We start from the raw sequence: 13,733 nt of genomic DNA, 5'->3' as shown, positions 1-13,733 counted from the left end.
TCCAGTCCCTTGGCCACTGCTGAGTTTTCCAAATTTGCTGGCATATTGAGTGCAGCACTTTCACAGCATCATCTTTTAGGATTTGAAATAGCTCAACTGGAATTCCATATCTTCCACTAGCTTTATTCATAGGGATGCTTCCTAAGACCCACTTGACTTCACATTCCAGGATGTCTGGCTCTAGGTGAGTGATCACACCATCGTGATGATCTGGGTTGTGAAGATCTTTTTTGTACAGTTCTTCTGTGTATTCTTGCCACCTCTTCTTAATATCTTCTGCTTCTGTTAGGTCCATACCATTTCTGTCCTTTATTGAGCCCATCTTTTCATGAAATATTCCTTTGGTATCTCTCATATTCTTGAAGAGATCTCTAGTCTTTCTCATTCTATTGATTTCCTCTGTTTCTTTGTATTGATCACTGAGGAAGGCTTTCTTATCTCTCCTTGCTGTTCTTTGGAACACTGCATTCAAATGGGTATATCTTTCCTTTTCTCCTTTGCTTTTTGCTTCTCTTTTCACAGCTATTTGTAAGGCCTCCGCAGACAGCCATTTTGCCTTTTGCATTTCTTTTTCTTGGGGATGATCTTGATCACTGCCTCATGTACAATGTCACGAACCTCCCATCCATAGTTCTTCAGGCATTCTGTCTATCAGATCTAATCCCTTGAATCTATTTCTCACTTTCACTGTATAATCATAAGGGATTTGATTTAGGTCATACCTGAATGGTCTAGTGGTTTTCCCTATTTTCTTCAATTTAAGTCTGAACTTGGCAATAAGGAGTTCATGATCTGAGCCACAATCAGCTCCTGGTCTTGTTTTTGCTGACTGTATAGAGCTTCTCCATTTTTGGCTGCAAAGAATATAATCAATCTGATTTCAATACTGATCATCTGATATTGACCATGTATTCAGTAAGACTGATTAAATGTAATTAAATTAGGGAAATTGAAACCAGAAGATAGAAGAAGCAAATATGCCAGTTTGGGGACTGATGTTAGAAAACTAAGATCAGGAACTTGTTTTTGCCCAGTCCTCTTGGCTAGGCTCCTAACAGGGCTTGCTAATGGGTTATAAAGGGGACAGTCAGGGTCTTTTAATATCAGAAGAAAGACATCTCAGATTATAGACACCCATGCAGTGTTGAATCAAGTTGATTGTAGTTGAAGAAGGAATGATTTTTCTTTTGGAGACTCTCTGGGCTTATAAAATAAAAAATATACATTTTTGTAGAATTTGCTTTGTAATAGAATATTGTATCATGAAGGTCTGATATATCAAGTGCTTTATAAAGAAATGAAGATTATTTTAGGGGAAATTACCTTCCTTCTATTTGAGACTGAATTTATTAAGCAGAAATGTAAATATCATGAAGTATAATTTAGGATAAAATATAAGTTTGAGTATATTCTCTATACATTTATGGAACCATTATCATTTAAAATTACTATAAGGTAATAGTCTGATATGGGAATTGAGTTTGGCTTGAATATATTCAATCAGCCTAAATGAATATATAGATACAGTAGAAATACTGCAAGAATGTATGTTGAAAAATGCATTAATTATTTGATTGACCATTACTAGTGTGGGCAGTTCAGTATGCTGCCAATTGAATATGGGGGAGCCCTTGTAAATATTAGGCATTCTTTATTTAAGAACAATTAGCGAATCAAAGGAAAATGAAATGAAAGAAGAACTGAAGAAAAGGGAGAATTTATGTGTGGAGAAGATGTTAAAAGTATATGCTAGTAAGGAAATCCATCAACTTAAGCCTCGTCTTCATTCTGAAACTTTTGCTCGATGTCTTGAAATGGACCAACCCAAACGAATGCTTGAGTCAGCATCAGAGCATTAATGGCAGACTTCTATGGCATTGCCCATCGGATCTAACAGCAAAGATCTCTGTCCTGGGCAGAGACTTGAGAAGGAAAAGAACTGTCACAGTGAATTTATTATGCTCCAGGATGGCTACATTTGGGATTGGTTCTTTAGGAAATGTGATGGCGATTTATTTCACTTTTATGTGTGTAAGGGTGACCATAGCTGGATCCCACCGATGGCAAAGTCGTGCTGCCCCATCCACGGTGGAAGTGGAGAGAATGAACTATGCTGAAAACCATGCCTAGTTGGAGATGCTGAGGGATTTCCCTGGTCCTGGTGGGTTAGGTTTAGCTCCAGCAGAGCACGTGGTTTAAGGGGAGGAAGGGGCTGTTGTAATGAAGTGAGTGGGGTGATTCCTAGCAAAGTCAGCTGGGCACTGGGACATGTTAGTGCCACATGCTTTCTGGGGATGAGGCTGGTGGTACAGGAGGGAGTTTATTAGCAACTGGGACTGGGCCGCCCAGAGTCCCGGGCTTCCTCCAGCTCAACAGTGAGGAGCATTGAGGACTGGGAGCGAGAGGTCCAGGTAAGCACTCTGAAGATCTAGCTTCTGGCCCTTCTTCTACCACTTACTAGATGATTCTTGTTGGACAAGTCTTTTGACCTCCCTGAGCCTAGACTCTTCCATCCATGACATGGGGTCAGCACTTCTTGTCCCACTAAGCCCTTCATGGAGAGTCGTTGTGGGGATCTGCAGGATAGAGGACCTAGGGACCCTCCGAAAAAGCCCGCACATATCCACTACAGTTGTTTTTTATTATTTGCTGGGAATGAAACCTCCTGTGTGAGTGAGGCTGGAGCCAGGCACTGGTACATGCTCCAGCCTTGGAGGTATTTTAGGAAATAATCAATCCAAGATGCACTGGGTGGGAGCCATGCTAAGAGTCATAAATCTTGACAGTTTGCTGCTTGAAAAAATTAATAATGCTTGAGAGGAACATTGTAAAAACCCATAGGAGGGAAAGGAGTGTGTTTGTGGAGAGAGCTTAAGCCACTGTGGAAACTGAGTCATCCAAGGAAGATAGGCTCCTGCTGCCCTGGTGGGGCGTAGTTTACACACACGGACAAACAGACAGCACACACGTATACATTCATGCACACAGGCAGCTTGCACGAGTTTTGTGGCTTGCATCTCAGAAGAGACTGGCGAATCCAGTGGTGGGGACTCCAACCTCCAATCTGGTGGTCCAGTGGTTGGGACTCCAAGCTTCCAACTCAAGGAGAACAAGTTCCATCCTGGGTCGGGGAACTAAGATCCCACATCATGGGAGGGCACGGCCAAAAAAAAAAAAAAAAAGCTAGCATTAATTCCAACAATGGGTAATTGGAATTTACACATGCAAGGATCCGTTACTTTCGGCAGAATTGCCACCTGCCTCTGAAACTTTAAAATGAAACAGCAATAGTGCTCTTGTCCTGTCCCATTTCTTGCTGGTGGAGAAGAGCCTGCTTATGTAGCTTTGGGATTCAAGGCACAGCAGTGGAAGACAGTGTCACAAAGGGGGACCAGACCTCATGGTTTTTAACTGATCAAAGCCCTAGGATGGTCTGTGGTTAGAAACAAAAGTGAAGAATAGTGCTTTTCCTATGTCCAGAATGTTCCAAAACCTTCTGAATCCTCTGTTTTGACATCAAGATGGTCGCCTGGACTTGTGCCAGGTACTCACTGTTGGTGGGAGTGTTGGTGAGTTGTCATGGAGAATCGTTGGGGAGAGGGCCAGGGACAAACTTGGTTAAGGCCACTTGAGGCCAAAGGCAAGATGGCAGGGCTGGCCTCCATGCAGGTGCAGTCGACTTCCTATTATGTGAGAAAAGAGTCTTTAACTACTTTGTCTGTGATCTGAGAGCAGATGATCACATTAAAGAAGAATGAACCAGATGCTCACTACTATGTATAAAAGAGATAAACAACTAGGATTTACTGTATAGCACAAGTAACTATACTCAATATCTTACCATAAACAGTGATGGAAAATAATATAGATATATGCTGGCAAAGATTGAAGGCAAAAGGAGAAGAGAGTGGCAGAGGATGAGATGGTTGGATGGCATCACTGATTCAGTGGACATGAACTTGGATGAGCTCCAGGAGATGGTGAAGGACGAGGAGGCCTGGTATGCTGCAGTCCATGGGTTCGCAAAGAGTTGGACATGACTTAGTGACTGAACAACAACAATAATACATTTATATAAACATAACTGAATCACTTGGCTGGATACCTGAAACTAACACAATATTGTACATCAACTATACTTAAATAAAAAAATTTTTATAAGGATGAAAACATTGACTTCTGTAGGGTGATAGGATTATTTTTTTTATTTAAAACTTGCTTAATAATGGTGTTGAATTTTTTAAATTGTAAAAGTAACATGTTTATTATTTTTAAAAATGTTAATTTAAATGGTCAGGATTCAAGGGTATCCTTAAATCCTAAGGATATGTTGACTTTGGGTCTGTCATGTTTTCAGGTGGAGAGAACAAGGAAGTTTGTCAGTCGGAGCCTGGTCATAGGAGAAGTCCTCTCCACAGCGGACATGGCCACAGGAGTAAAGGTGAAGGTTACTGGCTCTCCCACCCTTCATATGCTGAGAGTTTTGTTTTATTTTACTATATTTTTTATTTATCTGGCTGCGCTAGGTCTTAGTTGTGGTGTGCGGGATCTCATTCCCTGACCAGGGATTGAACCTGGGCCCCCTGTGTTGGGAGCTTAGTGGCTTAACCACAGGACCACCAGGGGTGTCCCATGAACTGATAATTTTGCATGAAAAGGAGTGAAAACAAAACGAAACAATTCCATAGGTGTCAGTCTATTCCTACAAGAGATGTTTATAAAATGGTACACCTCCCAACACATCCCCTTGACTTCTTCTTCAACCATTGTATTCAATTCGATATTTGTTTTTCTTTGCTTTTCTTTTTGTATAGTTTTGTTGCATTTATGCCAATCAATTATTTTCCTTTAATTTTATGTTTTTAATGAGTTAATTAATTTGGCTGCACTGGGTCTTCGTTGCTGCTCGGTGGTTGTGGTGAGCGGGGGCTGCTCTCTGGTGGTGGTGTACGGACGTCTCATTGCAAGGGCTTCTCTTGTTGCAGAGACAGGCTCTAGGCACTTGGGTAGGTGTGGTGCATGGGCTCAGTTGCCCCTTGGCATGTGGGATCTTCCTGGAGCAGGAACTGAACCTATGCCCCCTGCACTAGCACGTGGATTCTTAACCACTGGACCACCAGAAAAACCCTCCTAAGTCTTCAACTACTGAATAATACTCCTTTGGGTGGAACAACACTTGGAGTTCTTATATACTTCTTATACACTTCTCCATTTTTGCTGATTAAATGGGTATAAAATGGTTGTGCTGTAGACTTGTTTTGCATGTACCAGCTCACCGAGGGTGGTAAACAGAATAGCCTGACAGGCATGAGTGCCATGACCTTCCTGATGCCCTGTTTCCCAGCGGGCATGTGGCTCTGCATGTAACCTTCTCTCCCTCCCTCGATGCCACTGCATCTCCAAATAAGTCTCTGCATGCAGACATCCGGTCCTGATGTCCCCAAAGGGGAGAGGTTATGATGAGAACATGAAGAGGAAATGATCAGACAAGAAGCCATTGATGAGTCCAAGATGCAAACTGTTTCTGTTCTGTGATGTTGACATTTAAATATGAGTAGGAATAAAAGGGCTTCCTTGGTGGCTCAGACGGTAAAGAATCTGCCTACAATATAGGAGACCTGGGTTCGATCCCTGGGTGGGGAAGACCCCCTGGAGGAGGAAATGGCAACCCACTCCACTATCCTTGCCCGGAGAATCCCATGGACAGAGGAGCCTGGTGGGCTACCATCTGTAGGGTCTCAAGGAGTCAGACACGACTGAAGTGACTTAGCATGCAGCAGCAGAAATTAAAATCGAAGACTTCTGTGAATGCCATCCCAGAGTGAGGACGTTTGTGGGGAAACTGGCCTCCCTACAATTTCAGCCAGGCAGGGTCTCTTCTCTTTTGGCTGTGGCTTCCACAGTGGAGAAAGTCAGCGCAGATGCAGCAAGTAGATCCTCCTTTCAGAAATCCTAGAGCTTCCTTCTGAAGACTCCCGAGCCTCAGCTGGTCATTTTACTACCCTGCCCCCTTCTCTCTGGCAGGTCTCTGTGGGGAGGCCTCCGCGGCGTGTCCCCACTCCCTGCGTGGGACGCCTGCTCCTCTGCACCTGCCAGGTCTCATGCTGAGCCAGGCGCATGGAGCTGCATGGGGAATGTTTGCGCGAATGAGGGGAGGGCAGCCTCTGGTGTCAAGCAGCCTGAAGAAGCATTTCAGCCCATTGCAGCGTGTGGACCTTACTTCTCGGGTGGGCCAAAAAGTTCGTTTAGGGTTTTTCCATAAGATGCGACAGAGAAACCTGAATGAACTTTTTGGCCAACCTAAGTAGACCCTGATTCAAACAGCAAACTGTAAAGAAAGACTAGGAATCAGTTGGGGAAACTTGAGCATTGGCTCTCTGGCAGTATTAAAAGATTATTATTGTATCTGAGGTGAAATAATGGTTCTAGGATCATGCTTTTAAGAAGAGTCCTTTACCTTCGACAGAGGCTTAGGAGATACTTAGGGATGAAGTGATAGGACATCTGGGATAAATTTTGAGATCACCTGGGGTGTAGAATGGGAGAGTGGACTGGGGGAAAAATGAATAAAATGGACCATGAGCTGGGCGTTGTTGAGTTCATGATACTCTTCTATTTTGTTTGCATTTTCCCACAGTAGAAAACTTTAAAAAATTTTACTCCTGAGTTGCCTAGAAGGAGATTTGAATAGATTTAAAGAAACAGATCTTTAAAAATGCTTCTCTGGTCACATCAGTCCTCTACTGGAGACCTCTTCCTCTTATGGTTTAGAGAAGCCCTCCAGCCCTTGACCTGACTCACAGGGTCCTCAAATGGCCTGGGCCTGCATCCACCTCTGCAGACACCTTCTGTGCGGTATGGTCCCGCCCGGGAGACCTGCCGCCTGGGCCTCTGGGTCTCGTTTCCACGTCTGGACCACTCCTGCTGTCATCCTAGAAGGACCCTTTGTCCTCCTTCACCTGCCTGACACTCGTTATTAAGTCCCTGCTCAAGTGTCCTTCTTTGAGGGGAACCTCCCTCCAGCCTCAGGTTTCTTTCTTTGTCTTTGTCTGCGCCGAGTCCGCGTGCTGCTCAGGCTTTTCTCTGGTCGTGGTGAGCGGGGGCTTCTCTCCCTGTGGCGCGCGGGCTCCTCGGGCACTTGAGGGTCCGTGCTTGCCGCACGTGGGCGCAGGAGTTCAGTCCCCAGCTGCAGAGCGCAGGCTCCATAGTGTGGGTGCAGGCTGAGCTGCTCCCCGGCGTGTGGGGTCTTCCTGGACAGGGATGGAACCCGTTTCCTACATTGGTAGGGGGCTTGTTTATCACTGAGCCCCCGGGGAAGCCCAAGCCTGAAGTGTAAACCCCACTTACATGTTGTCATCTGCCCTTGTACCTTACAGTGTCTGTCTGGGTGCGCACCCATTTTGGATTGATGTGTTTATTCACATGTCCACTGTATGTCACTTAGCACCGCTAGAGGGCAAAGTCCTTGAAGATGGTCTCTGTCTACCTTCTTGCTATGTAGGCAGTGTCAAGACATGAATATTAAATGAATGCGTAGAATCAAAGCTGTTTTGCAGTCACTCAAAAGGTTAAATGTAGAACTAAATTGTATGATCCAGCAGTTCCACTCCTAGGTATGTACCCCAAAGAATTAAAACAGGGACTTAAATAGGTACTTGTATGCCAATGTTCATTGCAGCGTTATTCACAGTACCTCATAGGCTGAAAGAAACAAGTGTCCATCAATACATGAATGAATAAGCAAAATATTGTCTAATATTTTGTATGTACCATGTATGTATGTATGTACATGTATGTACCATGGAATATCACTCAGCCATAAAAATGAGTGAAGTTCTGGTACATGTTACAACACGAATCTTGAAAATATGCTAAGTGAAATAAGCCAGATCCATGAGGACAAATACTATATGATTCCACTTATATGAAAGTTTGAGAATAGGCAAATTAATTTATAGAGATAAAAAGTAAATTACAGGTTCCCAGAGGCTGAGAGAAGAGGAGAACGGGGTCAGTTGTTGGTTAATGGGCACAGAGTTTGCTGGGAGGATGAGCAAGTTTTAGAAGTAGTGCCGATGGTTGCATAATGCTGTTAGTACAGTTCATCCCGCTGAACTGTTCAGTAACCATGGCTAAAATGGCAAGCTTTATGTTATAACATTTATGCTATTATTATATCATAATAAAAAAACTTGGAAAATTTGACAAAAGTGATGATGATTAGGGACTTCCCTTGGTGGTCCAATGGGAAAGACTTTCTTTTTTCTTTCTTTTTTTTTTTTTTATTAGTTGGAGGCTAATTACTTCACAACATTTCAGTGGGTTTTGTCATACATTGATATGAATCAGCCGACTTTCTTTTTTCTAATGTTGGTGTGGATTCAATCCCTGGTCAGGGAGCTAAGATCCTACATGCCTCAGGGCCAAAAAAAATAAAACACAAAACAAAAACAATATTGTAACAAATAAATAAAGACTTTAAAAATGGTCCATGTCAAAAAAAAAAAAAGGACAATTAACCCTGTTTGCTTTTCTCGCACATGGGTTGTTTGTTGCTGTTGTTTAGTTGCTTAGCCGTGTCTGACTCTGCAACCCCAGGGACTGCAGCTTGCCAGGCTCCTCTGTCCATGGGATTTTCCAGGCAAGAATACTGGAGTGGGTTGCCATTCCCTTCTCCAGGGGATCTTCCTGACCCAGGCATTGAACCCGGGTCTCCTGCAATGGCAGACAGTGGCAGGAGGATTCTTTACTGCTGAGTCACCAGGAAAGCACTGTATCAAGCCATACATACAGGGGCATCTTTTTTCTCTTGTGCTCGGACATCCTAGACAGTTTGTGCAAGGTGTAGGTTGTGCCCCTGGTCCAGCCCATCTGCCTTTCCTGTTGGTGATGGAGGGAGACTTCCAGTGAGGGGAGTGCAGTGCGTGGAGAATGGGTGAGTGAGTCCTGGGTTGGTCACAACCTCCCCATATCTCACTGCCAGCCCAAGGCCCCTGTTGGCTCTCCTGGTCACCTGAGCTGGCCGTCATCCTGAACATCAGTTCATCAGCATTATCTGCACCCCGTAGCCCTGAGCGCCTTTTTCTCTTCCTCCGAGTCTGCGTCATCCAGCAGCTCCAGGTGTCCATAAGTGCTTTGGACAAGCACAGTTGTACTCACACAGCCAAGTACTGGCTGAGCCAAGGGCTGCTTGGAGAGCAACTCACAGTGAAGGGGCGGGGAAAGGGAGAGGGGTGCCAGAGAGAGACCTTTTCTGCTGAGGGCTTTGAATCTCACTCTAACTTGGGAGCCAGCCCAAGGTCTCCCGCCAAACAGGCTGATGCAATCTGGATGAACTCTACAGCCAAAAGAATCGAGACCTGCTTCCTTTTCTTCTTCCCCATGACGGCTCCTGCTTCCCCTTGTTTGAATCATCTCACTCTGTCTTGGTTTGCGTGGGCTGTCATGATTAAGAGCTACAGAACCAGTGGTTTAAACAACAGAAATTAATTTTTTCATGGTTCCGGAGGCTGGGAAGTCCAAGATCTAGCTGCCAGCTGATTCAGTTCCAGGTTAGGGCCCTCTTTCTGGCTTGTAGGCAGCCAGCCACCTTCTCTGTGTGTGCTCACATTTCAGGAGCAGGGTGGGGGAGACAGAGAGAGAGAAAAGAGAGAGAGAGAGAGAGAGTGCACTCTGGTATTTCTGGTAAGGGCACTAATCCCATCATGAGGGCCCCATCCTAAAGACCTCATTTAACTGTGGTTAGTTCCCAAAGTTCCTATATCCTAACACCACATTGGGGATTAAAGCTTCTGCATATGAATTCTGGGCTTCTCTGGTGGTTCAGCAGTAAAGAATCCACCTGCCAATGCAGGAGATACAGGTTCCATCCCTGCATTAGGAAGATCCCCTGAAGGAGGAAAGGACAACCCATTCCAATATTCCTACCAGGAAAATCTCATGGATTAAAGGAGCCTTTTGGGTAACAGTCTTTGGGTTCACAAAGAGTTGGACATGACTTAGCAACTATGCAGCAACAAATAGGAGTTTCTGGGTGAAGACCTAACAACTTAGTCCATTGCACTATCCTTTGTGGGGTTACCATTGTCTCAAAAACCAATTGCAGTGCCTTGGTATAGCCCATCCACTCTTTTTTTTTAAACTTATTTATTTATTTGACTGTGGCAGTTCTTAGCTGTGACATGTGGAATCTTTAGTTGTGGCATGTGGGATCTAGTTCCCTGACCAGGGGTCAAACCCACCCCTTTTATTGGGAGTATGGGGTCCTAACCACTTGACCACCAGGTAAGTCCCTCCCATCTGCTTTTGAAATGGAAACAATCTGAATGCACTTGAAGTCTCTTTAGGGGACCCGCTGTCTGACCATCACATAGGAAGGACCTGGATTCTTGCACACATCACAGACCTGGCAGGTCCGTGGTGTCAGGGAGATGGTCAGAACGATGTGGGTTCATGTCCCGACTCCGAGATGTCTCCATCACGGCCCTAGATGTCCCATTATACACCTGCAGCTTCGTTTTCTATGAGGACTGTGATGCTAGCTGGTGTTGATGCCCAGCCACAGGCTGGTCCAGATTTAAGCCAGTGGTGCCCAGGAGGAGCTCCAGGCCATGCCTTGCAGGTTGCAGGAGCTCTGTAAGGGGTGGTGGGGGGTTCTGCAGCTCCTGACCTGGGCCTTCCCCAAACGGGCTTCCCAGATGGTGGCTCAGCTAGTGGGCGGAGGAGGCACCAACCTTTGTTCCCAGGCCCAGCCCACTCAGCTTCCCCTGCCCAGGGGTCGGCTCTCCTTCTAGCCACTCTTTGGAAGCTAAAGGGCCTTGCTGGAGGCCATATCCCTGGGCCCGTCAGCCTGTCCTGACCATAGTTCCCAGCTTCCAACTGTGGCCATCGGAGGCCGCCACCAGCCCTCCCTGGGCCTGTTGTGCTCATAACCCCCTGCACTTGGCCTTGGAGCTGTGTGCTCCAGAGAAGTGAGAAAGGAGAGAGGGGGCTTTCTCAAACAAGCAGTACAAGGTGTGCATGTGTTTAAAGTTAGGGTTTTTCTTAGGTGTCCCTTGCCTCCCCTTCCCTGTTTTATTTCCTTGCCGCTGCTTTCCCCAGCATTTCTCTGGATCCTGTCTCCCGAGGTGGGCTGGGAGAAGCCAGGGCAGGACACTCACTGGGCAGTGTTGGCAACAGTGGACCGGCGCCCTGTCCCGGGGACACCTGGTGCTGCTCCTCGTGATGGCTCCGCACCCTCCTCATTCTGGCTCAGCATCCCTGTTTTGGAGAACCCACCCCCTCCTCCCTGGCTTCTCCTGCAGGCTCCTCCCTTGCGATGGATGATCCTCCATCTGTCTGAAGACTCAGGTCAAAGACCAGGTGTCACATTGCCCCCACCTCCCGAGTCTAACCCACCAGCTCTGTCTCCAGAATCCTCCCCAAACGCCTCCGCTTCTCATGCCCTTGACTGCGATCTGACCACCACACCTTGGCCGGGCACCTCAGGTCTGCCCGCCGGGCTGGGTGCCGCACCCTGCTCAGAGTGTACAGCAGGCCAGGGAGTTGTCTGTTAGAGTCCCCCAGGGGCGTCCCCAACTGTCAGATTCCCTGCTTTTTGGAGGATGTGGCTTTGTGCTGGTCAGCACGTGGGGAAGAGGCCCATGTTTGAACAGACTGTGTAGATCGGGGTCTACAGGTAGTGCCTCAGTTAACTCCTGCAGTGTTAAAACAAAATTTTTATTTTTGGCTGTGCTGGGTCTGTATCACTGTGAGGGCCTTGTCTAGTTGTGGTGAGTGGGGATTACTCCCCAGTTGGGGTGTGCGGGCTTCTCGTTGCGGTGGCTTCTCTTGCAGAGCACAGGCTGTAGGGTGCTCCAACTTCAGTAATCGTGGCTCCTGGGCTCTCCAGCACGGCTCAGTAGTGCTGGCACACAGGCTTTAGTTGCTCACGCCATGTGGAATCTCCCTGGATCAGGGATTGAACCTGTGTGTCTTGCATTGGCAGGCGGATTCTTTACCGCTGAGCCGCCAGGGAAGCCCGACTCCTGTGGCTTTCCGGAAGCCTGCAGGTTTCACTCACCCAGCCCAGTGCTCCAACTAATAGCGTTTAGTGAATGGAGTCTTTCAAAAGGTGGCTGACTCATTTCCTGTCTTTCTAAAGAGGAGGAAAAAGTGTAAAACCTAGGAAAACAATACACTATAAAGAACACATTAGCCATCAGCCAAAGAGACTTAAGGGCGGAAAATTCAACCTGTTTTAGTTTTAGAAAAATATTTTTCTTTAACTTGATTTCCAAGAGGGTTTGGGGGGAAAAAGGACTATTTGGATGGATTCCATTTTCCTGGGTTGGAATTAGAAAAGCAGGTTGCTGGGTCGGCAGTGACTCCAAGGAGCAGGGAGCTGAGAAATCAGGGTGTTCAGCCTCTTCCAAGGATGTTTGATGATTCTCCAAATGCAAGCGCCTCATGTGTCGATGTAATTAGTGAAATTCATCTGTTGTGATGTCAGAGCATTTCAGCTGGTCAAGTGGTTCGCTTCAACTTGATGAAGTGGCCTTTTTGGAAGTTAGCGTAAGGCTGATTACACCCGTGTGGTGCAGGGTATGGTCCCCACCAGAGGCTGATGACTGTTTTCAGATGGGAGCATGTGAAGATGCTGTTTCTGCCACTTACCTGCAAGGTTTTCCTTGGAGTCACTGTGTCCACTGGGATGCATTCCATTGCAGTCACCCCAGGAAAAAAGGCACTTATTGGCTGCTATACTCAAAGAGTCCAGGGTCTAGCTGGCTTCAGATGTGGGTGTGTGAGGCCTGGTTCCTCTCATCTCTCAACTTCTCCTCACCTTGACCCCATGCATTGGCTTCCTTCACCAGCTCTCTTGATGGCAAGAGCAGTCCCCACCCTCCCTTCCTCCAAGTTCCATTGCTTCCAATAAAAGAGAGAGTTTCTCTTCTCTAATAGCTGACTCCTGTGTCCAGTGGCCACTCTGATAGGACCCACCCAGATCACGGATTCATCCCAAAGCATCCCCATGGCCACGATGTTATGCAGATTGACCAGTCCTGGGTCCCAGGCTCATCTGAAAGCTGGACTGGATGTTGACATTAGCCACGAGCCACTTGGGCTGATTCTGGGGGAGAGGGCTCCCGGGAGGAAAGCTGGGGCTGTGCTCCCATGAGTGGACGGGGCACTGAGCGGCAAGCACAGCAAATGTCTGAAGACCAGAGCCCTTCTGTCTTTGCAGTCAGCCCCCTGCTCCCTTCAGACGGCCCTGCTCAAGCCACCCTTCCTTTTCTTCTTTCTCCTCCTCTTGACCAAAGTGCTTGGCAGGTGCCTCTCACTGAACCTTGCAGCAACCTATGAAGGGCTGTTAGGTGTCAGGCAGCTTGGCCTTGAACCCCGGCCCTGCATGCTTCCTCAGGTGCAGCCATGGGCAGGCCACGTCCTCCTCCTGAACCTCACTGTCCTCATCTGCCAAGTGAGGAAGTGGACGAGAAGGTGTCAGCTGCTTGGTCATGTCTGACTCTTTGCAACCCCATGGACTGTAGCCCGCCAGGCTCCTCTGTCCATGGAATTCTCCAGGCAAGAATGCTGGAGTAGGTAGCCATTCCCTTCTCCATGGGATCTTCCCGACTCAGGGAATCAAACCTGGGTCTCCTGCATTTCAGGAAGACTCTTAACTGTCCCAGCCACCAGGGAAGCCTGGTGAGGGGAATGGGAATTGTGTTTTCCTCCTGGGATGGTCGTGACAG

The 13,733-nt window shown here is 46.9% G+C and overlaps 1 protein-coding gene across 11 annotated transcripts in view; it reads left to right on the top strand.

Annotated features, from left to right (window-relative positions):
- Window positions 1-13,733, top strand: part of ACOXL (acyl-CoA oxidase like) — a 352,738-nt gene that overhangs the window by 37,483 nt on the left and 301,522 nt on the right. For all 11 annotated transcript variants that reach the window (XM_043467731.1, XM_043467729.1, XM_043467722.1 and 8 more), the window contains exon 3: window positions 4,358-4,441. In XM_043467731.1, coding sequence (XP_043323666.1) covers window positions 4,358-4,441 — 84 coding nt within the window. The remainder of the gene's footprint in view (window positions 1-4,357; window positions 4,442-13,733) is intronic.

The sequence above is a fragment of the Cervus canadensis genome, chromosome 5 (genome assembly GCF_019320065.1).
Source record: "Cervus canadensis isolate Bull #8, Minnesota chromosome 5, ASM1932006v1, whole genome shotgun sequence".
Classification (NCBI taxonomy): domain Eukaryota; kingdom Metazoa; phylum Chordata; class Mammalia; order Artiodactyla; family Cervidae; genus Cervus; species Cervus canadensis.
The sequence above is the reverse complement of the archived record's forward strand: the minus strand, read 5'-3'. Positions and strand labels throughout refer to the sequence as shown.